Source organism: Dicentrarchus labrax, unplaced genomic scaffold (genome assembly GCF_905237075.1).
Source record: "Dicentrarchus labrax unplaced genomic scaffold, dlabrax2021, whole genome shotgun sequence".
Classification (NCBI taxonomy): Eukaryota; Metazoa; Chordata; class Actinopteri; family Moronidae; genus Dicentrarchus; species Dicentrarchus labrax.
The window spans coordinates 14,988,840-15,011,927 of NW_026136714.1; the positions used below are offsets into that span (position 1 = coordinate 14,988,840).

Consider the following 23,088-nt stretch of genomic DNA (forward strand, 5'->3'; position numbering starts at 1 on the left):
TATTTCAGACTGGACGTGCTGCGATGATAGCTCAGTTCACAACGACAAAACACACAGATCACTTTGGTCTTGTCAATGGACCCATTTGGAAACTTTTTAAAAGTAAACTTTCCATTCAGAATATTATTGGCATCCATTTCGGCGTCACGCGCTCGCCATCCACTCAAAATGTAACGTCTACTGTGTGTGCGGCGTGCCTGTTATATGTTGTTGTTTATTTCCGGTCTAGCTAGATCCGGTGTGGTGTTGTAGTTTTTCTAACATTACTAGTTGTTGCAACAGCATGTGAAAAAAAACTACAAAGTGTGCTAGGCCAAAAAGAACGTTAATCTCGCGTTAAAGAAATTGACGCCGTTAAAATGGGTTTAACTGACAGCACTCATATTTTTATTTTCCACAAAGCTCCTCTTCTCCTGGAGCTAACATATGGAAACCCTCTATTAAATGTCCTGAACCTGTTTTTTTTGTTTTTTTTAAAGTTTGGATGACATTTTTATGATGAAACTTTCTGCAGAAAAGTTGTGAACTTCACCACACAGTAGTAACAGCTCAGGGCTGGGACCGCTGTGGATATGGCCGGCAAAGAGTAAAGTTTTGTTGGTTTAGTCGGACATTAATTCTCTTATTTGTCTTGATCGCGGATACCAAGCTGCTAAACTGTCTCCGAAATTTGAATTTGCTGCAATTTGGCCAAATTTTAATTTAGAATTAAGGTTTACATGAAACCACACAAATATAAAAGTATATTGTACAGCTCCAAGTCCAGCACCGCGGACAGCTCCACTACAGCGCTATCTATCTATCTATCTATCTATCTATCTATCTATCTATCTATCTATCTATCTATCTATCTATCTATCTATCTATCTATCTATACTGTATACACTAATGCAGTTCTTCTTTTATTGCTGTCTGAATGAAATAAAAGGGACATTTAAATAAATAAATACAAATCACAGAGGTTATGGGTGATGGGACCTCCACACTGTCCCTGTCTCCTCCTACACTCATCCCATCCCAGTCCGCATGACAAAAAACAAAAAACAAAACATGACTTTAAAATGGGAGAGTTAGTCTGTTTCTGTGGCAGTTCGGGTTGGGCTGCGTCCATTGCGCACTCCCATCATGCTCCTCTCGATCAACACAACTCTCATTCCCCTGTGCGTTGACTTTGATGGTCCAGGGGACTATTTCCTCTTTATTTTTCATATCTTGGCCGGGGTTAGCACCGTGCTGGCGGCCGGCTCCGTGGCATTAGGTATCAGTAACACCCATGCACTTTTAAGACAAAATCGATTCATATTTATGCTCAACACAAGTATCTGTGACACAATGACCGGCGGTGGCATTTTCTATCAATTTCTCTTTGATGTGCGAGTGGGCTTCCCTTCTAAAAACGGGACTTATTTCATTTTACCGTCTCTTCTCGGAGTTAATATCATGACCTTTCTATTTGCCCAGTTTGATCGATATTTTGCGGTGTGCCATCCATTCTTTTATGATCGTTTTATCGACACAAGAGTGATTGTTTGTGTCAACGTGTATTGCTGGGTGCATGTTTATGGTATGCTGATGGTACAGCATCTGGTGCCACTTTCAAAAGCCATAGAGATCGGAATATACAGCAGAATCAGTCTGATGCTGATTATTTTCACAAAAATAACCATGACGATCAAGTTGCTCACAGTTGCGAGGTATCAGCTCCGGCGAGAGCCGCCGGGCCCGGAGAGAGACAGCAAGAAGGAGTCACTGTTGATCATAGTGGTGGTGGTGGTGTTTTTTCAGCTGCTGTGGGGCCCATCCATACTCTATACGATCCTGTCTTCTCTGACGGGAAAATATTATGTCATGAAAAATGACGCCGTTAACCCCATGAAAATTTTATCCAGGAGCAACGCTCTGTTTACCCCCTCCATCTACCTGTGGGCCAGCCCCTCACTCAGGACGGCCGTGTGGAAAACTGTGGAGTAAAATCTTCTGCTGCAAACGACCCAGAAGGTGGGTTTGCACCAATAAGCAGTTAGTGCAATAACACTGCAAACGATGACCAAATGTAACTTATTCATGCGTGTGGCAAAATACCGCAGCAGTGGCATTTTAAATGTAAAGTCAATCATTAATTGTTAATAGTTTACATCGGATTTCAGCCAATAGAAAGGGCAGAGACATATGGTTGATATTTCAGGTTTCAGTGCTCATAATGGCTTGTGGCAAGGTTTAATGGCCAACCCTGTCTCCTAGCTCTTAACCTATACATCCTTTTTAGGCCAAGTACTCATTTGCATCAGTTTAGGAGGAAACGTTATGTCAATGCAATGAGAAAACGTTGTTAATCAACATATCTGGTAAGTCGCAAATTGTTGAAACTGTCAGTATCAGTAAAAGGGACGTATTTCATTTGTTTTCCGCCCAAATATCCGCTCTTTCAATCAAACGCCTGCGCTACAGCATTATGAAAGTAGGCTACGGTGTGGGTGCAGAACATAAACGTTGCCTGTGAACACACAGTAATGCAGGCAGCAATTATTCTCACCACAGTTCAACTGGGGAAACAAATTGGTGTTATATAAACATCATTAATAAGGTTTCCTTAATGTCTAAAACGGACACGTCGTTAAAGTTATTATTCACAGCCCTGTTTAGCCTGCTATGACAAGTCAACACGTCTGCAGTGAAAGAGGCCTGCTTACAGCTCAACCCTGTGAATAGTTTATCACAACCTGTTTCCTCTAAACTTTAGGTAGGACGACATTAATTCTCATGCAATTTGATTTAGGCTAACTTTATTGATTTAATGGCAGTGTTGGATCGATTGTTTAATTATCAAACATCGTGCAGATTTAAGGCGGGGCAAGGATATCAGAACATATAATTGTCTATAAGCTTTCTTTTTTGTGGCAAATGCTGGATTACAAAAGTATTAATCTTTTCACAATGTAAAACAATGTGTAGCTCAAGGGTGTTATGTCAAATTTTAGCCAGATAATAATAATAATAATAATAATAATAATAATAATAATAATAATAATAATAATAATAATAGCCTACTGATAATAATTCACAATTGATGACAATGACATTTTTTCTTCTCATAGGACTGGTAAGGTTGACGCAGGATGATTTGGAAGATTTCACAGTAATAAAGAGCTCATCTTTCTGTCTGTTTGAGTGTTCAAACAATTAGACTGCAGGTTTGTAAGATAAGATAAGATAGACTTTATTGATCCCACTCTGGGGAAATGTACTGTTCTCCTGTACAGCTCAGACCATACAAGTCTATAAAGTCATACAATCACAGTACTAAAACAATAAAATGTGCTCTGTTGTTGTACACTTTGCCAAACTATTTGGAATTGAACACATTTTTCAGCTTCTGCGTTGCAGGAGTCAGTTGTGGGCGAAAAGAATGAATTCATTTCTTTGTGAAAGTAAGCGCACAAGGAATTTCTTGCTAATTTCTTAAGGTTTTTATTTGTAAAATGCAGTCTTAATGACACAGTTAATGTGATTTCTTATATTTAATTCATGATGTGTAACACATACATTATTTATTGTGGGTTTGCTGTAAATTCTATTTGTTGTTATTAGTTTTTTCTTGTATGTATTTGCATTGTGTTTGAAATAAAAATCCAATCTATTCTAACAAACCGGTCTCCCTGTTAAATAGGTAAGTTGAGTTCAATTTCCAAACCTAAATTGAAGCAGGAGCAGTGCACATCAGCCCTCCGTCTGAATTCATTCATCAGTCTGATCTAAAGACTTTTACTAATGCAGTTTATGTACTTTGCACATTTGCTAAGACCGACTGACGCATATCTGCTGTCTGTGAAAATGTCCAGTTTTGTCTTTTTCATGTTTACATACCTCTGTGAATGCGACTAGCTCTGCTGTCTGTGCAGAATTTCCTGGGAGTAGTAACTGTGAAGTTTGGCATGTCAACAGAACTGTGTTATACCTGAGCAACCTTGCTGTTCAAAGTTGGAAGTTTTTTGTTCAAGCTAATGTGGACAATGTGGACCCAGTTAAGGTCAGGTCCTCTGATACTAACAGGGCTTTTTTGGGGGGGTTGGACAACTAGGACAGCTGAAGACGGACAGGAAATGGGGTAGAGAGAGGGGATGACATGAATCAAATAAAAAAAAAAAAAAATCAAATCAACAACATAAAACCATTTATTGTCAGATTGAGCTTCAGAGAGGACTGTGTGTGGATTTAGAACATTTGGTGCTTGTGCGTGGATTGCAAACCCTGAACACTCCTCTGGCCGTCCAGCATCGCTGAACTTTCTTTGTCTTTCCGTAAAGTTTCTTCAGTCATCCATCAGAGGCTTTCACTTTTCAAAGAGACAGTATCCCTTTATCCCTGTTGGAGCATCACTCTAACACAGTAACACATTCCTGAGTTCAGGGGCAATAAACAGATTAAAGGTTCATGCATGTAATTCCCTCTTGAACGTGTTGTGTTTGGTTTTACAATGACCAGGTAAAGGTTCTAAAAAAAATCTTATTACAATTACAATTATATTTCATTATGTACCCTCAAATTTAAAGAAATATGCTTCATTGGCAAAAGCTTTAATTGACTTTTCTTTGAACAAAAAATAATAAATAAATAAAAACGTAAATGTTAAGCCTATGAAAAGTGATACTAGGTCATGACTCATGGGAGTAAAGCTGTTTAAGTTTACATGTGGGGCGGTTTATCAACCAGCTTTATAATGTCATTAAATCAAAGCTGCAGCTTGAAACAATGCTCCTCTTCAACTCCACAGACCCTCAGACTGGAGTTCCTCTCTCGGTCAACTTCGACAGTCCTGACGATTATTTCATCTTTATTTTTCAGATTCTATTCGCTACAACTACTGTTCTCTTAGCAGGAACAGTAGTCATTGGTATCTTGGCCACCAGAGCCCTTCGCCTCCAAAACAGATTTATTTTCATGCTCAACACCAGTATTTGTGATACACTGGTTGGGTTTTCAGTTTATTATCTTGGTCTGTTTGATGTTCAGGAGGGATATCCATCTAGAAATGGGACTTATAATATGTTACCCTCTCTTCTAGGTGTTAACATAATGACATTTTTATTTGCACAGTTTGACCGATACTTTGCTGTTTGTCATCCATTCATCTACACGCGCTTTATAACCCGGAGAGTGGTTATCTCTGCAAATGTCTATTGTTGGCTTTATGTCTATGCTCAGACCACCGTTTTAGCTTTCTTGCCACTGTCCAAATCAATACAGCTGTATGTTTTCGGCATTGTCAGTTTACAAATTATTGTGCTCACCAAGGTGGTCATGACCATCAAACTGTATGTTGTTGCCAGGTACCAGCTAGAGAGAGACCCTCCCAGCGCAGAGAGAGAAAACAACAAGGAGTCTTTGAGAATTATCATTTTTGTTGTCATAAGCTTCTTGGTGTTGTGGGGCCCCTCTTTTGTGAATATCGTCCTCAGGCTGCTGGTAGGAACGGGGTTGAGATTTAGAAACGAGGCCACCAATATTTTTGCCATCATGGCTCGTTTAAACGCTGTGTGCACACCGGCGGTGTACTTGTGGGGGAGTCCGGCTCTGAGAGAAGCCACAGTGAGGGCAGTGTGGGGCAGAGTGTGTCCGAGGTGCAAGAGGAGGTAAGAGGTTAAATAAATGGCTCTATGTTAGAATAAAGATGCACTCATTTCTCTACAAACTTGCAATAAGCAGCTGTTTATTCGCTTCTTTCTCAGAGTTGGCTCCACTTCTGTGAAGGGAAAAGGCAAAGAAAGGGCCCCGATTCACTGAAACCGAGGACCCCGTCACTGATTCTGTGATAAGGGACTGCATGACAATGACCGGAAAGAAAGAGTAAATCACATTTTTTTTAAAATAAATAAATCATTGGATTTGTCACAGTGTTACAGGTTCTTCCTGACCATTCATGCCTTCAAACCCGCGGCTTCTTCAGATATTGTTCCTCCTTATAAAATGATTAGAATCATATAGTATTGACTGATAAAGTATTTTGAAATATTACAGGAGAGAAGGTTGCATTTTAACTGTGTTGTGCTTGCAGCTCCAACAGCTCCCAGTCGTATATTTAATGTGTTACATTATGGTGAGTAGGCTATTAGAGTTTTGGTTCACCTTTGAGTTCAAAAAGCCTTATCGATTATTTGACCGTAGGCTACATTATTTAACTTTGCTATTGATAAGGAGAGTACGTTCATAAAGGTCACTCACTTGTCTTTATACTTCATATAGCCTAATCTATGCAGGTTTCTGATAATGTGGTTAAGTGCAATGGTACATGACATATTAATCGTTAGGCCTATAATATGTTTCCTATAAGTGAGTTGAATGTTTTGGTCAGCTCATATTCAGCGTATTATCATTATTATTATTATTATTATTATGAAGTATATTTTAATGAACTAGATTACCTAATTAATTATTTCTAGTTCTTGTCAAAATGATGATTTTCAGCATAAGTGGAGACTATAAGGAAAATCTGCGAAGGGTAAACTGGCCAAGATAAGTTGAGCCGGGCTGTAACCTCGTTATATTTGACCTTGCTGCTGAACTTTATTCTTCAATCTGTAGTGTTACAGAGGTCAATATCAATCAACTTCATTTCCACACCCATATTTCAAAGACAACACCCAAACACATAACTGCAGTGGTTAGACGGGCCCGGCACTGAAAGAGTCATACTTTTTATACAGAAAGTTTTCTTTAGCGACATTAAAACGTTTAAGCACTGCTCATACATTCACTCTACACTGCGCAGCAGAGAGCCCTGAATCCAAATGAAACCGGCCTCATTATCATAAAATAGCCTAAACTAGCTTTAATGTGGCGACACGACCGCATTACCGAGCCTCGTTCTGGGCCTCATTTACAGAAGGCCACTGCGGGCAGCTGTCGGTGCTGTGTCTAATAAACCGAAAGAATAATGAGAGTGGATCATTTATATCAAACACATCTTGTTGGCAATTTCATTTTAAGTCTACAACAATATTTTACACACACACACACACACACACACAAAACAGGAGAATTTCTGCTTTCTCCCGCTTCTACATACCACTGCACCATCTGGGTGTGCTTTATTTTGTTTGTTTGTTTTTGATATAATATAACTCAAACTAGTCATAAAGGCTCTTGCTTGTTATCATATATTATTAGATCTGATTATTTCTATATTGTTGCAGCAGGATGAGGACATATTGTTAAATGAGGGCAATAAAAGTTTGCAAAGGTTAAATCAAATTCTCTGGAGGACTTCTGCACGAGGCTGGCGTTAAAGGGAGAAACCCGACATTAGATCATACATAGTGTCTCAATAGACCAAGGCTGTTGACTTCAGGGTACAGCAGGTCTTACATATAAAATAATGGATGCACTTACGAACCATTTGCGCATGAACAATGCTCCTCTCCAACATCACAGACTCTATGACAGGAGGAGTTCCCCTTTCGGTGAACTTCAACAGTCCCGAGGATTATTTCATCTTTATTTTCCAGCTTTTATTCGCTACAACTGCGGTTCTTGTGGCCGGAACAGTAGTCCTTACCATACTGTCTACCAGAGCGCTTCGCCTCCAAAACAGATTTATTTTCATGCTCAACACCAGTATTTGTGATACACTGGTTGGGTTTTCAGTCTATTATCTTGGTCTGTTTGATGTTCAGGAAGGATTTCCATCTAGAAATGGGACTTATAATATGTTACCCTCTCTTCTAGGTGTTAACATAATGACATTTTTATTTGCACAGTTTGACCGATACTTTGCTGTTTGTCATCCATTCATCTACACGCGCTTTATAACCCGGAGAGTGGTTATCTCTGCAAATGTCTATTGTTGGTTTCATGTCTATTCTCGGTCCATCGTTTCAAATTTCTTGCCACTGTCCAAATCAATACAGCTCTATGTTTTCGGCATTGTCAGTTTACAAATTATTGTGTTCACCAAGGTGGTCATGACCATCAAACTGTATGTTGTTGCCAGGTACCAGCTAGAGAGAGACCCTCCCAGCGCAGAGAGAGAAAACAACAAGGAGTCTTTGAGAATTATCATTTTTGTTGTCATAAGCTTCTTGGTGTTGTGGGGCCCCTCTTTTGTGAATATCGTCCTCAGGCTGCTGGTAGGAACGGGGTTGAGATTTAGAAACGAGGCCACCAATATTTTTGCCATCATGGCTCGTTTAAACGCTGTGTGCACACCGGCGGTGTACTTGTGGGGGAGTCCGGCTCTGAGAGAAGCCACAGTGAGGGCAGTGTGGGGCAGAGTGTGTCCGAGGTGCAAGAGGAGGTAAGAGGTTAAATAAATGACTGTATGTTAGAATAAAGATGCACTCATTTCTCTACAAACTTGCAATAAGCAGCTGTTTATTCGCTTCTTTCTCAGAGTTGGCTCCACTTCTGTGAAGGGAAAAGGCAAAGAAAGGGCCCCGATTCACTGAAACCGAGGACCCCGTCACTGATTCTGTGATAAGGGACTGCATGACAATGACCGGAAAGAAATATTTAAACTGGAAATTTAATTAAAAATAAATAAATAAATCATTGTATTTGTCACAATTTTAAGAGCTCCTTCCTGACCATTCAGGACTTTTTACTGTTTACAGTCAGTGTAAGAAACCTTTGGCGTTTTCAAAGATGGTTCCTCCTTATAAAACGATAAAAATTTTTAGAAAAATCCTAAACTTTACCCTGATATAGTATTTTGAACTATTACGGGCGAAAGTGCCGTATTGTTATTATTATTATTATTATTATTATTATTATTATTATTATTATTATATTGTATTATATATTATTAAGTATATTTTAATGAACTAGATTACCAAATTAATTATTTCTAGTTCTTGTCAAAATTATGATTTTCAGAATAAATGGAGAAATAAGGAAAATCTGCGGACGGTAAACTGGGGAAGACAATCGCCTAATAAACCGAAATAAATAAATAAATAAGAGTGGGTCGTTTAAATCAAACGCATCAAATTTAATTTTATGTCTACAATATTAATATTTTATAAAAATAAATAAATAAATAAAAATGTGGAGGACTATTTACTTAGAAAAACCTAGGTAAGAATTTCCACACACAGAAGTCTTAGTAAACTTCACAGATGATATTTAAAGTGACCTTTAATTATGTTTAAGAGTAGTTTCTATTAAATCTTCTCAAGTAAACTTTACTGCCTATTTTCAGTCTTTGTCAGTAAATTTTACTCAGTATTCCAGAGCAGTTTCACTTAGACTACTTATTAATCAAATTTGAAAACTCCTCTAATAATGTTTGGCTTTAATGTTCTTTTTACTTGCTTTTCTTTAATTTCATTTGAGAAATATCTCAGAATTATTTAAATAATAATTAATCTATGCATTTTTTAAAAAAATTCTGGGCTTCCTTTTATTCAATAAAACTTAACATTAGGCTACTACAAAACATGAAACAGCACCTTTATTATTTTCCTAAACACTGATGGAAGTATTCCGCTCAAAATTGGTTCTCACAGTAAACAGTCTGGTGCATTAACTCAACAGACAAAACACTGCACCCAAATCACTGCCGTCAAAAAGTGAAAGCACAAACATTTTTAAATTAAAACACTTGGCCTCTCAGCTGATCATTTTTTATCTCAGTGAAGTTTTAAAAAACATTGAGTGCTTTACGAGTGCAATGCAGTGCCCAGGTGCAATGGCTTTACAAGAAACACAAGTGCAATCACTCACGTATCACTTTCTTTTAGGTCTTAGAGAATATTACAGAGTATGTAGGGGTTCTGCTGCGGCCCTGAGATCTCAACAAACTGCAACACATGTGCAGCATTTAGAAAAAAATAGTGCAAATAAAGAAAAAAAAACAGCCAATACAGAAATGCTGCAAGTACCACTGACAACAACAGAAACTGTATCCAGGGTAGACTTGTCGCAGTGGTTTGTGATTCTATTGTCGTCTCTGTTACTTGCACTGTTTCTATGTTTGGTTTGGTTTTATCACTTTGCCTATTTTTTTCTAAATGCTGCATGCGTTTTTATACCGGGGTTTTCTTTGAAGTGTGTTGAGCTCTCAGGGCCACCGTAGACTTAGTACCACCACCCAACCTGCAATGCTTCCAGATCCTAGGTTTGGGAAACATTAGCATATATATAACCATGCACTTATATAAAGTAAGCTCAGGCATTTGAAAGAGGACACTGTTTCTAGAATAATTTTCCCTTTTTAGCCACCATGTATTTCCTTTGAATTGCAAGTTAAACAAAACAAAGCAGGGTCAGAAATGTGTGCATACACTAGAAGTTTGTTGCACAACACCTGGACTTTGGGAGACTTTTTCAGGACATCAAGCTCAAGCACATATATAGGCGATTTAAGTTCACCACATAGATAAACCCATGAGTATAAGGTAAGTGTTTATCTACATCTACAATCATCAATAACCTTAGTTACCTCAATGATGGACATATCAGTAGGGGTGGGGCCTTTGGTGTGTTGCACTTCCACAAAGACCTTCTTGACATGCTCAGTAATAATCCTGTTTCTTTGCAGACATCCTGTCAAAACATGTTAATCTGTCTTCAGGTGCAATACACTGTACATGTTTTCTTAAAAGTTATTGAATGAGTTAACTGCATCTACACATGCAGTAATGCAACATAAGACACTCAGAACAAACCATTGGTTAAATGTTGATCAAATATTTAAATATCAATTGATTTTAATACCGATAAAGACCTAGTAACTTATTATGTAGGGATTTATATTCACTTGGTTTTTAAAAGAAAATTTCAGTCTTCAGTTCTACTGAAAAACTAATTAGGAGACAATGGTATGATTTATTCACCTGTAAATATATGTATGTACTAGTATTAGGGTTAGGATAGTATGAGCAGTTGAATTGTGCTTAATATGGACACAACAATCAAAAGAAAATGTCAGAATATACCTGGTAGTCTTTAAGTTCCTCTCCAGACTCTCCAAGAAACTGCAAGCGGTGGATGATGGCATCTCGTCAACCTTCCACATATTACTGTTAATACAGACAGAAGCAAATTGTTACAGAAAACACTACACATTATGCAATAAAATACACACAAAGCAGCAGAACATTGCATCAATGTAATTGTCTACAAAAGAACGCGATAACTTTGCACCAACTTGGTGCAAGAATGCATTGCTTATTTCTTTCTGCACCAGCTTTATCATCTGCACCTGCCCTCAGCTGCTTACAAACTATTTTACTAATTAGACTGAATATACAGGATATACATTGCTTAAAACTGTATGGTGCAATAAAGCCTACTTGACTTATCAAAATAATCCCACACAGCAAACTCTGTGTGGTCGTGTTTTAATGCCTATAGTGGTTGACCTATGATCGGGGAAAAGTACACTGCAGTGGTCAGGTGGTCTGTATGAATAAATAAATGAATCTGACCTATCCATGTGACAAGATGTCACAAGACAACTGTATATATTCATATGTTACATATGGTTAAAGGTTACATATGAAAATGACTATACAAAAATACACACAAATACCAAGTAACACATTAAATAAAAGGGTGATATTGTAAGTAAAAGCACCGAAATAGTGATTCCTAGTAGAATTTAAATATAAGATCAGGGTTATATTTAGAGGGGTAAAGAATCATTTTTACTGTGCAGGAGAACTTGAGATTCTGTTTTCTCCTGCTTCTAGATACCACAACACCATCTGGGAGGGGTTTTTTTTTGTTTGTTTGTTTGTTTTTGATATAATATTCCTCAAACTAGTCATGAAGGCACTTGCTTGTTATCATATTAGATCTGGTTATTTCTATATTGTTGCACCAGGATGAGGACATATTGTTAAATGAAAATAGAAGTTGAATAAACATGTCTTCAAAGATTCAAGGCTGGCGTTAAAGGGAGAAACCCGACATTAGATCATACATAGTGTCTCAATAGACCAAGGCTGTTGACTTCAGGGTACAGCAGGTCTTACATATAAAATAATGGAAGCACTTATGAACCATTTGCGCATGAACAATGCTCCTCTCCAACATCACAGACTCTATGACAGGAGGAGTTCCCCTCTCGGTGAACTTCAACAGTCCCGAGGATTATTTCATCTTTATTTTCCAGCTTTTATTCGCTACAACTGCGGTTCTTGTTGCCGGAACAGTAGTCATTGGTATCTTGGCCACCAGAGCCCTTCGCCTCCAAAACAGATTTATTTTCATGCTCAACACCAGTATTTGTGATACACTGGTTGGGTTTTCAGTCTATTATCTTGGTCTGTTTGATGTTCAGGAAGGATTTCCATCTAGAAATGGGACTTATAATATGTTACCCTCTCTTCTAGGTGTTAACATAATGACATTTTTATTTGCACAGTTTGACCGATACTTTGCTGTTTGTCATCCATTCATCTACACGCGCTTTATAACCCGGAGAGTGGTTATCTCTGCAAATGTCTATTGTTGGTTTCATGTCTATTCTCAATCGATCGTTTCAAATTTCTTGCCACTGTCCAAATCAATACAGCTGTATGTTTTCGGCATTGTCAGTTTACAAATTATTGTGTTCACCAAGGTGGTCATGACCATCAAACTGTATGTTGTTGCCAGGTACCAGCTAGAGAGAGACCCTCCCAGCGCAGAGAGAGAAAACAACAAGGAGTCTTTGAGAATTATCATTTTTGTTGTCATAAGCTTCTTGGTGTTGTGGGGCCCCTCTTTTGTGAATATCGTCCTCAGGCTGCTGGTAGGAACGGGGTTGAGATTTAGAAACGAGGCCACCAATATTTTTGCCATCATGGCTCGTTTAAACGCTGTGTGCACACCGGCGGTGTACTTGTGGGGGAGTCCGGCTCTGAGAGAAGCCACAGTGAGGGCAGTGTGGGGCAGAGTGTGTCCGAGGTGCAAGAGGAGGTAAGAGGTTAAATAAATGGCTCTATGTTAGAATTAAGATGCACTCATTTCTCTACAAACTTGCAATAAGCAGCTGTTTATTCGCTTCTTTCTCAGAGTTGGCTCCACTTCTGTGAAGGGAAAAGGCAAAGAAAGGGCCCCGATTCACTGAAACCGAGGACCCCGTCACTGATTCTGTGATAAGGGACTGCATGACAATGACCGGAAAGAAATATTTCTGTAATTGAAAAAAAACCAATCATTGTATTTGTCACAGTGTTTGCTATTTGTTCATGACATTGAAGTGCAATTTTCCCGTTCATTTTCTGTATGCTTCATTTAGTCCTTTTTAAGTTTTCCATTGTTGTTTTTTTTACGTTTAGGCTTCAGTATACGAAACCTTTGGTCCCCTCCGGAGATTGTTCCTACTTTAAATAATAATTGGAATTCATATCTCTTTTCTAAATTCAACCCTAATATGGTATTTTGTAATATTATAGTGGAGAAGGTTGCATGCAATTTGGACGGCCCGCCTTTATAAAGAAGCTATTTGTAACATTTGCTTTGTCTGTAGATGTTTAACAGAGAGACTATGTGACATATCATGAACATGAACATGACCTAACCAAGATGTTTTTTGTTCCTAAAGCTAACCGGACCTTTATTTGTCAAACAGTTGAATTGTTGAATCTCAACTAATAAGCAGTTAAACTCTGTAAACTATCTGTGGGTGGACATCTGATTTAATATACTGTAGTAGTAGTATTACTATAACTATTATTATTATTATTATTATTATTATTATTATTAATAAAATATATTTTAATGAACTACATTAACAAATTATGTATTTCTAGGTCCTGGTAAAATGCTATTTTTCAGCATCTGTGTATGTAAAAGTAAAAGGAACTTTTATGGAAAGTAGAAATTGGGACAGCGCTGTAATACTTGACCCTGCTGCTGGACTTCACTATTTAATCTACTATTTATTATCTCTTTTATTTTTAATAACGTTAAAGAGCTCTCACTTTATTTCCACCCATATTCCATAAGACATTAAAATAATTCAAAACCTAACTGCAGTGGATTATAGGCAAGTCTGGCTCTGGAAGAGTCCAACTTTTTTTTTAGTCTTCAAATGAATACAGAAAGGTTTATTCAGCTATACATCAAAATGTTTAACCACTGTTTGTACATTTACTGTAGACACTGATACAAGGCCCATGTGAATCCCAATGAAACTGACCCAGTTTCCAATATAAAAGCCTAACCTCTATATTTAAATGTGGGACAGAAGGTCATTGTGGACAGCTCCTGGTGCTGAAGTCCAAATCAAAACTATTTCTTTCTAACAGTTTTGAAGATGCATTATAAGAATTGAAGAGTTTCAAACATTCATAAATGAACTAAAATTACCAACAGAATGCAAAAATGACAGTTTTGTTATTATTTCAAAGACATTTATGTATTGTGTGTATCTACTAAAGTGAGCATGCTAACCAGATAGCTCCGGCCTGTCCTGTATGCCATAATCTTTTCCCCTAGGATTAGAGAGGCAATGATCTGCCCTACTCTGCCTCTGACTGGTTTACCCTGACTGGCTTTTGAACTGTTTGACTTCCCATACACTATATTTCCACCTGGGAGTACCTTACATTACACAAGTTCTGTTAGCTTTTAAGTCTAATAAATTAACTTAGATAAAATCAAAAATATCAAGAATAGAAATACTCATACACGTATTTTCCTTCTTAAACAGAAAAATACAACCCTACACCTTTTGAATTCAAGCTTCTCTGAACTAAAACCTTAATTTCCTTGTTATCATAAAACACACCTCATTGAAACAGGACAGAAACAAAGTAAAACTCACCAAAACAGTCCGTGTTAGTCTTTCCACTCTTTCAACAATCACCAGCTCAGGCTTGGTCTAAATAAATCCTTAATTTAAATGTGAAACATATTCTGGCTCTAGGTTGTAGCTACCCTCTCCAATGCCGGAACTTCCCCTATCTCCTTTCCAGCTTTGGGGCCTCTTTCTGCATCCCCCCCACTCGCCCCAGCCCTGAAAACCTCCTCCTCCCATCCAGAACTTCCTGTGACAACACAAAAGATCAGCTGCAAAGCAAACTGAGCCAACTAGTCAGCTGTAGTAAGCAGCAGTTATGACCTGATGTGATTTGCTAAAACACAGACTAGGACAACTTTACTGTCTGCTTTCTTCTACTTTTAGAGGGCCACAGCACCATCTTGTGGTGTGTGAAATACAGGCCACCTCAAACGAGTGAAAGCTCTTGTAAATGCACTAATATTGTATTTTATGTCTCTATCAGTTTCAGTTAACCAAGAAAACATTTCTAACATTGGCGATAATGTGTTAGTAAGGTAAATGAAACGTTTTATGTTATGTTCGTTATTCTATACCATATAAATGATCATATACAGTATATCCTATATATCCTATATATATATATATATATGTATATATATATATGAAAGGAAATATATAAGATATCCATTTATTTTATAGGGGAAAAAAGAATCAAACACTAAAATAGTCATGTCTTCAAAGTTTAAATCAAATTCTCTGCAGGACTTCTGCATGAGGCTGGTGTTAAAGGGAGAAAAACGACATTAGGTCATTCATAACGTCTCAATAGACCAAGGCTGGTGACTTCAGGGTACAGCAGGTCTTACATATAAAATAAGGGATGTACTTATGAACCATTTGCGTGTGAACAATGCTCCTCTCCAACATCACAGACTCTATGACAGGAGGAGTTCCCCTCTCGGTGAACTTCGACAGTCCTGAGGATTATTTCATCTTTATTTTCCAGATTCTATTCGCTACAACTACTGTTCTCTTAGCAGGAACAGTAGTCATTGGTATCTTGGCCACCAGAGCGCTTCGCCTCCAAAACAGATTTATTTTCATGCTCAACACCAGTATTTGTGATACACTGGTTGGGTTTTCAGTTTATTATCTTGGTCTGTTTGATGTTCAGGAGGGATATCCGTCTCGAAATGGGACTTACAATATTTTACCCTCTCTTCTAGGGGTCAATATATTGACATTTTTGTTCGCACAGTTTGACCGCTACTTTGCTGTGTGCCATCCTTTCATCTACAGCCGCTTCATAACAAGACAGTTTGTGATAGGCATCAACATCTACTGCTGGGTTTATAATTTTGCACACTTGCTCGCCAGGAATGTGTTGCCACTTTCCAAAGCAATACAACTGTACGTGTTCAGCATTGTCTTCTTCCAACTAATCGTGCTCGCCAAGGTGGTCATGACCATCAAACTGTACGTCGTTGCCAGGTACCAGCTAGAGAGAGACCCTCCCAGCGCAGACAAAGACAGCAAGAAGGAGTCTTTGAGAATTATCATTTTTGTTGTCATAAGCTTCTTGGTGTTGTGGTGCCCCTCTTTTGTGAACATCGTCATCAGATTTGTGGTAGGAGGAGGATTGACGTTCAGGAACGAGGCCACCAATATTTTTGCCATCATGGCTCGTTTGAACGCTGTGTGCACACCGTCTGTGTATATATGGGGGAGTCCGGCTCTGAGAGAAGCCACGGTGAGGGCAGTGTGGGGCAGAGTGTGTCCGAGGTGCAAGATTATGTAACGGGGGCAAGAATAACTCTGGCGGGAGCTGCATGTAAAATTCACTATGTTCACACTTATTTATTTGTGTATAGTCTGTACAGATATACTAGGTTTGAATGTAGTACATCGGGCTGTGTGAGTTTTATCCATTGTTGCAGTCGATGCTTATTTACTGTCTATAACCTCTCTCTTCAGAGTCGGCTCCTGTCCTGTGAAGTCAGGGAAATAAGAAGAACCAGAGGACTTAATTCTGCAAATTATTCTAATCAACTGTGTGTTGTTTGTTTTTGTTCCCCCCCCTCTCTCAATAATTTGGATTGAAACTTGGCAATATTTCCTACTCAATATTCTTCACTGGATCTTACAAGGTGGTGCTAATGTTTTATCTGAGCCTGTAGCCGTTGATACAGTGTCCTGATACACGTATTCCTATTAAATGTTAGACTAGTGCTGTATAGTCTGAGAATACTGGTATACTTGGCTCCCTGTTTATGCCAGAGAGAGCCCTGGACCTAAATCTAAAATATATATATATATATATTATAAAAGAAATGTCAAATGCAGTGGAAAATATGCAAGTTTAATTTAAAAAGTAATTTAATTTTGGCCAGAAAGCTCTACTGGTAAGTTTATATTGTCCAGAATAACATGTTGACACTTTGGTGTACTGGAGCATTACGTTTTTTTTAATCAAAGATGTTTCCATTGTGTTTCCAGACATGATAAATGATGTTATTTTTTTACTTTGCTGTGAGCAGTGCAGCGCTGTGGTTCTGAACTGCAATTAGGCCCATTTTAAAACACAAGTCAAAGCAGTTTGAGCCGTTATCCTGTGTATTCTGTAATGGTTCGGGGTTTTCTGGTTTTGACTTAAAAATAGCTTAATACTTCTATGAGAACAGGTACTGATCTGCTTTCAGAGAGGCAGAGCAAATACAATCAACATTCCATAACTGATGATCTATTAAGTGTGAACGAATCACACTTGTTGATTGATCATTTGTTAGCGGTGAACAAGAAGAATTCATGATACATCCTCCATTAATACATTAAATTATCACGAGTTACGCATTAGTTAAGCATTACTTCAACATATGATTGTCAACAGGCTATTAGATAATGCAGGAGCCTTTTAAGTCCACAAATAATTTCTGCAGATATAAAAGGCCACTTTATTGCCACTGCAATAAAACATTGTTACTGAAAACAATGCTATTGCTAATATTCAGATCTGTTAGGACTTTATTGACTGTTTTTATTCAAAATGTTTATTATGATTGTCCCTTTGTGACAGAAAATATAACTGAACATCAACATGACCAAAGATAATGTCTTTTATATTATAAGGCAATATAATCTGAAATTAAACCAGTCTACATTAACCATATATCAAGTGAAAGACTATACAGACCTTAATAAACATTTTCTGATATGAGTTTCTACTTTAAATCTGGAAAAAAACAATAAATAAATAAATACAACATACTTTTTCTCATCTTAAATGAAAGCACTTTACACATTTTAGTCTTTGTCCATATAGCAGAATGACATTGTTGTTGGAAAAATGTTATCAGATCAGAAGGAACTGCAGAGTTTAATTTTGTGTTGAGGCCTAGCAGCTGGTGTTAACCTCAGATACTACTCAAACTGTTCATATAACTGCAAAGGCCAACACACGTGTCCTTAGATGAAATCTCTCAGATTGAAACTTTTACTAAAAGAAATGAATTCAAACAGCTGTTCTGAACCTTTTGTACTTTCAACAAAAATAAAGAAAACTACAGAATCTACAGAAGCAAAGAACATATTTTAGCAGCCTTCAACTTCATATGTGAGATGCTTCCCGGGACACTTACATGCAGTTTATCAAACAAGCTTATCTTATTGTAGCGTGTGGGTGGACGGAAAGTCAAAAGCAAACATGCATTGCTCTAGTTGGCTTTAACTGGTGTGTGCCCAGGTGTTGCAGTTGATTTAGTGCCTCATTCATCATCAAAATACTGTAATAGGTCAGGTACTTTATGAAGCATTTGTGTACTTTCAATTCAAAAGGTTTTTGAACTCTGCACTCCAATCCAGTTATATGTCCCTAACCCTCTTTATAGGCTACATGGATCAATGGGGGTTACAGACCTATATTCGATCAATAAACAACAACCAGTTAAGTACATACTCTCTGAAGACAAGAAAAAACTCATCAAAAATTCACAGGAAAATTGTCAGAAACCTCATTACGGATAGTTTAAAAAGGAACACCAGTGCAATGAGAACTGTATAGGAAATGAAAAGTACAGATATTTTAAAAAAAGTTGTTATTAACAAACAAGGTCCAATAAAATGCAAGAGCTGGTATAATTATAGTAAGTTTCAAGTAATAACTCCAACATCTGCAAACTACAGTCAGGTATGGAGGTCAGTAGTACTTGGGATGAACTCAAACTAGGGATAAATTGTGTTGGCAAAAAATAGAGGGAAATTGCTTTTTAAGAAGACATACTAAATACAAAATACCTATTCTAAACATCTAAACCAGGGTACTAAACCTTTTTCTCCTGAAAGGCCAAAACTAAAACTTAATGATGGGTCACAGGCCAAAAGTAAACACCTGTATTATATTGTTAAGATGCAAAATAGTATTAGGATCCCAAACCCCCCTAATTGAGTGACATCCTGCGAAGTGTCACTCTGCCCATTGTGCTTATATTATGAAAAACAATAATGGGGGAGGGCTAATGCTCTAATTAGTATAAAATAATGCAAAATGTATTCAAGGAAATGTTTTTTATATATATATTTTTTGGAGCTTGTCTTCAGTGGATAGGACAGCTGGGGACTAGTAGACTAGGACTAGTAGATGAGTAGCAAGGACTCAACCTTGGTTCACTGGGCGCCAGTTCTACCTTGTTTTTGTTTTTTTTGTCATTTTCACAAAAGGCTTTTTGTCATACGTCGTTTTTCATTGTCTTTACTTTGTATACACAATGTGTCTACATCAATCTTGTTCATCCAAACTGTTCTAAACAGGTCTTGAATTTTGGATCTGGAGTAGTAGATAAAATGAATGTACACATTATACTTCTTACAGTGGTCTGGGTTATTCAGCCTCAGGCCCAAAAAGACAAAACAAAGTTGGTATGGTCTTAAAAGTTGGTATAGATACCAAATAAATTATAATTTTTTAAGCAAAAAAAATCATTTCATATTTATTAACGATAAGAGAGACAAAACATTTTTGATCACACTGTTTGAGTTCATGCAAATAAGCAGGAATTTGGTAATATTTTTTTTACAGTGAGATGACATTCCTGGTATGCTGTATTAAACTGAATTATAGCATATACTATTATGGCCTGTTCTTTTTCCTTCTTTATCCCATAGAGGCATACACAACAGCTTGTACTATTTGACAAGGCAAATAAATAGTACACTTCAATTTGTATGCGTTATATTAATGCGTAGCAGATTTTCTACTTTCACGACTGACTAGTGTACAGAAGTTCCTGGAGAGTACTCAACTGTAAAACAGACTCATTATCTTCAAAACCACTGGCTAATTCAGTCAACTTCAATTGAGCACTGACAATAAGCACATATGTTTCTTGCTGAGTTTGTATGTCCTCACCAGGGGCCAACAGCCCTGGCAAAGAGTCTATTTGAACACTGTTAAAAAGGTTTGCACCACATGCCCTTGGATGTGTATTTGGGCATGACATAATCATGTGTACATATGTTAATTTTATTGGTTGACCACGAGTTCGTGCAAATTTGTTTAACCAACATCAAAGAATTTCCCTGTGAGGCTGTGAGTTCCTCCATTGCGGCTACTACATGCACTGATGAAAGACAATTTATTGAGTGAGTAAGTGCATGAAGTTTTGGGTGTGAGTCATTTCTACCACAGTGTCCACGGGGGCTGTTTGAGTGGGAACGAAGCCAAAGAGGAAACATTGACCGGGATTGAAATGACAGCCCACGGAAGTGCTTGTCTCTGAAGAGATCGCCTGATCATCATCCTAGAATATATGGAAAAACACATTAATATCAGGAAATGTATTAATGTTAAAATATTTGTTTGTATATGTTCATATGTCTTACCCATCACGTCCCAGCAGGAATAGAGCAGGTATGCTCGGTTTAGCAGTGCTTCCATCAGTGATCATATCAAGGTACTGACTGTCGTTGTCCTCTGCATTATCAGCGATCAGAACAGCTTTGCCTCCTGCTTCCTCCACATGTCGGGCCTTTTGTACAAAGGAGCAACCTCTAAACAAAAAGACAAATAACAATAACAATAAAATACCACTATTGCCTAAATTCATAAGAGGTCAGCTAATGTGTCAGTTTGGGAAAGGGATTGTGCAGTCATGGCTGATAAACTATGTTGACAGTACATTTTGTTATAGTGACCGCAGTAAAAACTGAAGGTAATGTGATGCTCTCTGGCCTAGAAAGACTCGTTCTCATATACAACCATTACAAAAGAAATAACTGTAAAATAATAAAGAACATTAACTAAGCAAGCACTCTTCATTTCATAGGTCCAACGTCAATTTAAAATGTCATGCATAACCACATATTTTTGTGCCATTATGAGAGCAGGCAGGCGGCTGGCGAGGCCAGAGAAAGACGTGCACATGCTATAAGGGCCCAAAGATGTGGAGGCCTGTGGATTTTTTCAGTGTACGCAGCAATGAGCAAATTTGGCTGGAACAAATAGCCACTATCTTGGAACACCATAGAAAAAAACATGCACCGGCATGACTTGCACCTACAATACATCAATAATAGCACCAGATGTATGGCTATGACAGCTGCCTTACAAACTATCCAGTCATATCTAATTTTTTCTTATTAAATGTGTAACATTGAGGATAACCGATTGGCAAACACTGAGTATAATATTTATAGCTATGTTTCCATTAGTCGTCTACAGAGTGCATAATGTTTTTACAGTAGCCCAGAATAGACACTGACTCTTGATAGGGAGTTTAGCAGCCACCAACGTTTCTCCTACACGCTTGAAATAGGAGGATGAAACACAGGGTTGTAATCTGTAACTGCACACTAATCCTTCAAAGTTCCCCTCCACTGCTAAATTGCTTCATCAAAGCCTGTAGTTCCTGTTTCCCACTACTGCTTTTTGGTCACATCCTCCATCCTCCATGCCATATACAGGTGTACATACCCCCTCTCCACCAGGATTACTTGTCCCTGGATGATTTCTCTGTCCTCCAGGTCTGAGCAGCCGTCTGCTGGGTCTGCTGGTACGAGAAAAATCTCATCATATGATGATGTCTGGGGACCAAAAGGAGAAAAGGAGTGAGTAGATGGTGCATGTACTTGTGTCTGGGGCTAGTGAATCATTTGCTCAACACATTAAACTCAGAAGAGGGCAGAGTACTAACAAAATCTCCTCCGAAGTCTTTAGCAGGTGCTGCACTGAAGATGTACCCAATCTCCTCTGGACTTATGACCCGGAAATAAAGCAGTTCATTGATCCCAAGACCTAAACAGACGACACAGAAAGGCGTACAGGACAAGCTTGTGTCAGCGATATGACTAACTGCAGCATGAGTGTGAAGTCAGTGTTGGTTAAAACCTAACGTTGAGTGATATGGGATGGAAATTCAAAGGGAATATGACACAGTACACCTCTGCACTTGACATCACAAGTGACCAACCGTGAAGGCAAAAAACCTTGCACGTCTGACGCCGACCAGTTAGCCGACCAGTTAGCCGACCAGTTAGCCGACCAGTTAGCCTAATTAGCTGTTTACTAGCACTTGAAGCTTGCCTCCGCCCCTCGCGCTCACCTGACATGCGACTGAACTGGATGAAAACAGTCCAGAGGTATAAAACTAAACCTGTGTTCCGAACAACCATTGCCATGTTCAAGGCATCTGCAGAGCTCCCCAACGTTACACAGACGAGACTTCAGTGTGTGGGAGCGGTCTTTTATCCATAGCTGTCGGTCTGTCCGGTGAACAACAGAGCAGCAGGTTAGCAACCACTTCCGCGGTTTTTTTTTTTCTTCATGCGCATGCGTACTTCGCTAGACAGTTGGAGGGCTGTTGGCCCCTCTGACAGTGGAGCCACCACACAATGCACAATGCTAGGACTCTGTAATCAAACCAACGAAGTTGAATTAAGCCATCCTTGATTTTATTAAACACCTGTACTTTTCCTATCGACAAGTCACATTAACCACAACATAAATGTACAATAATGTAATATAGAAAGTCTTATAGGCCCCCTCTAAAAGACATGGTGTCAACATTGGGTAATAGACATTGCAAGGCCTTAAGGCTGTTATCATCAGTTACTGTTGTGCTATAGTGTTGCATATTTTGTCCCAAAGCAAATTGCATTTAAACTGTTACACACCAGTCGACAGTAATTAGTTATCAAAGTGGCATGAAAATATAATATGTGTGTTCAGTGTCTATATGTAATAGTCAAGGAGACATAAATGAAAACCGAGAGTTGCTGGAAAAGAAAGACATTCTTGAAAAGTGAAGAGAAGGACTGAGTGTATTTATAATCTCTTGTGAGATTTTCATAATAAAATGCAATATGAGAAAAAAATATTTCCTCGGCTA

The 23,088-nt window shown here is 38.1% G+C and overlaps 5 protein-coding genes across 8 annotated transcripts; 4 read left to right on the top strand and 1 right to left on the bottom strand.

Moving 5' to 3' along the window:
- Positions 1–1,004: 1,004 nt before the first annotated feature.
- Positions 1,005–3,760, top strand: LOC127375986 (uncharacterized). The gene is made up of 2 exons (XM_051422443.1): positions 1,005–1,998; positions 3,096–3,760. The coding sequence occupies exon 1, from the start codon at positions 1,126–1,128 to the stop codon at positions 1,969–1,971; it is 846 nt and encodes a 281-aa protein (XP_051278403.1). The 5' UTR covers positions 1,005–1,125; the 3' UTR covers positions 1,972–1,998; positions 3,096–3,760.
- A 973-nt stretch (positions 3,761–4,733) lies between these two features.
- Positions 4,734–5,897, top strand: LOC127376461 (mu-type opioid receptor-like). Its single transcript, XM_051423379.1, has 2 exons — positions 4,734–5,630; positions 5,727–5,897. The coding sequence occupies exons 1-2, from the start codon at positions 4,750–4,752 to the stop codon at positions 5,779–5,781; spliced, it is 936 nt and encodes a 311-aa protein (XP_051279339.1). The 5' UTR covers positions 4,734–4,749; the 3' UTR covers positions 5,782–5,897.
- Positions 5,898–6,495: 598 nt separating this feature from the next.
- Positions 6,496–13,709, top strand: LOC127376460 (trace amine-associated receptor 2-like). Of its 3 annotated transcripts, none has more exons than XM_051423378.1 (2): positions 6,496–8,290; positions 12,997–13,709. In XM_051423378.1, exons 1-2 carry the CDS (start codon positions 7,407–7,409, stop codon positions 13,049–13,051), a joined length of 939 nt encoding a protein of 312 aa, XP_051279338.1. In that variant the 5' UTR covers positions 6,496–7,406; the 3' UTR covers positions 13,052–13,709. The 3 variants fall into 3 exon arrangements, with proteins under 3 accessions (XP_051279338.1, XP_051279337.1, XP_051279336.1); XM_051423377.1 differs by lacking the exon at positions 12,997–13,709 and adding an exon at positions 8,387–8,541; XM_051423376.1 differs by lacking the exon at positions 6,496–8,290 and adding an exon at positions 11,997–12,900.
- A 1,839-nt stretch (positions 13,710–15,548) lies between these two features.
- Positions 15,549–17,974, top strand: LOC127376637 (olfactory receptor 4L1-like). 2 transcript variants are annotated; one of them, XM_051423714.1, is made up of 2 exons: positions 15,549–16,460; positions 16,685–17,974. In XM_051423714.1, the coding sequence occupies exons 1-2, from the start codon at positions 15,621–15,623 to the stop codon at positions 16,808–16,810; spliced, it is 966 nt and encodes a 321-aa protein (XP_051279674.1). In that variant the 5' UTR covers positions 15,549–15,620; the 3' UTR covers positions 16,811–17,974. The 2 variants fall into 2 exon arrangements, with proteins under 2 accessions (XP_051279674.1, XP_051279675.1); XM_051423715.1 differs by having other exon boundaries at positions 15,549–16,777.
- LOC127376639 (protease-associated domain-containing protein 1) lies at positions 17,730–22,510 on the bottom strand. Its single transcript, XM_051423718.1, has 5 exons — positions 22,303–22,510; positions 21,895–21,995; positions 21,675–21,784; positions 20,585–20,752; positions 17,730–20,502 (listed from the first exon to the last, which is right to left on the bottom strand). Exons 1-5 carry the CDS (start codon positions 22,376–22,378, stop codon positions 20,382–20,384), a joined length of 576 nt encoding a protein of 191 aa, XP_051279678.1. The 5' UTR covers positions 22,379–22,510; the 3' UTR covers positions 17,730–20,381.
- Positions 22,511–23,088: the final 578 nt, after the last annotated feature.

Excerpts from the sequence above, each read along its gene's own strand:
- LOC127376639 (XM_051423718.1), bottom strand. The coding sequence starts at position 22,378 with ATGGCAATGGTTGTTCGGAACACAGGTTTAGTTTTATACCTCTGGACT. Across the intron at positions 21,996-22,302 it reads CCAGTTCAGTCGCATGTCAG|GTCTTGGGATCAATGAACTG; the intron begins GTGAGCGCGAGG and ends TCGTCTGTTTAG. Across the intron at positions 21,785-21,894 it reads AAGACTTCGGAGGAGATTTT|ACATCATCATATGATGAGAT; the intron begins GTTAGTACTCTG and ends TTTGGTCCCCAG.
- LOC127376637 (XM_051423714.1), top strand. The coding sequence starts at position 15,621 with ATGCTCCTCTCCAACATCACAGACTCTATGACAGGAGGAGTTCCCCTC. Across the intron at positions 16,461-16,684 it reads CGGCTCTGAGAGAAGCCACG|AGTCGGCTCCTGTCCTGTGA; the intron begins GTGAGGGCAGTG and ends CTCTCTCTTCAG.
- LOC127376460 (XM_051423378.1), top strand. The coding sequence starts at position 7,407 with ATGCTCCTCTCCAACATCACAGACTCTATGACAGGAGGAGTTCCCCTT. Across the intron at positions 8,291-12,996 it reads TGTCCGAGGTGCAAGAGGAG|AGTTGGCTCCACTTCTGTGA; the intron begins GTAAGAGGTTAA and ends CTTCTTTCTCAG.
- LOC127376461 (XM_051423379.1), top strand. The coding sequence starts at position 4,750 with ATGCTCCTCTTCAACTCCACAGACCCTCAGACTGGAGTTCCTCTCTCG. Across the intron at positions 5,631-5,726 it reads TGTCCGAGGTGCAAGAGGAG|AGTTGGCTCCACTTCTGTGA; the intron begins GTAAGAGGTTAA and ends CTTCTTTCTCAG.
- LOC127375986 (XM_051422443.1), top strand. The coding sequence starts at position 1,126 with ATGCTCCTCTCGATCAACACAACTCTCATTCCCCTGTGCGTTGACTTT.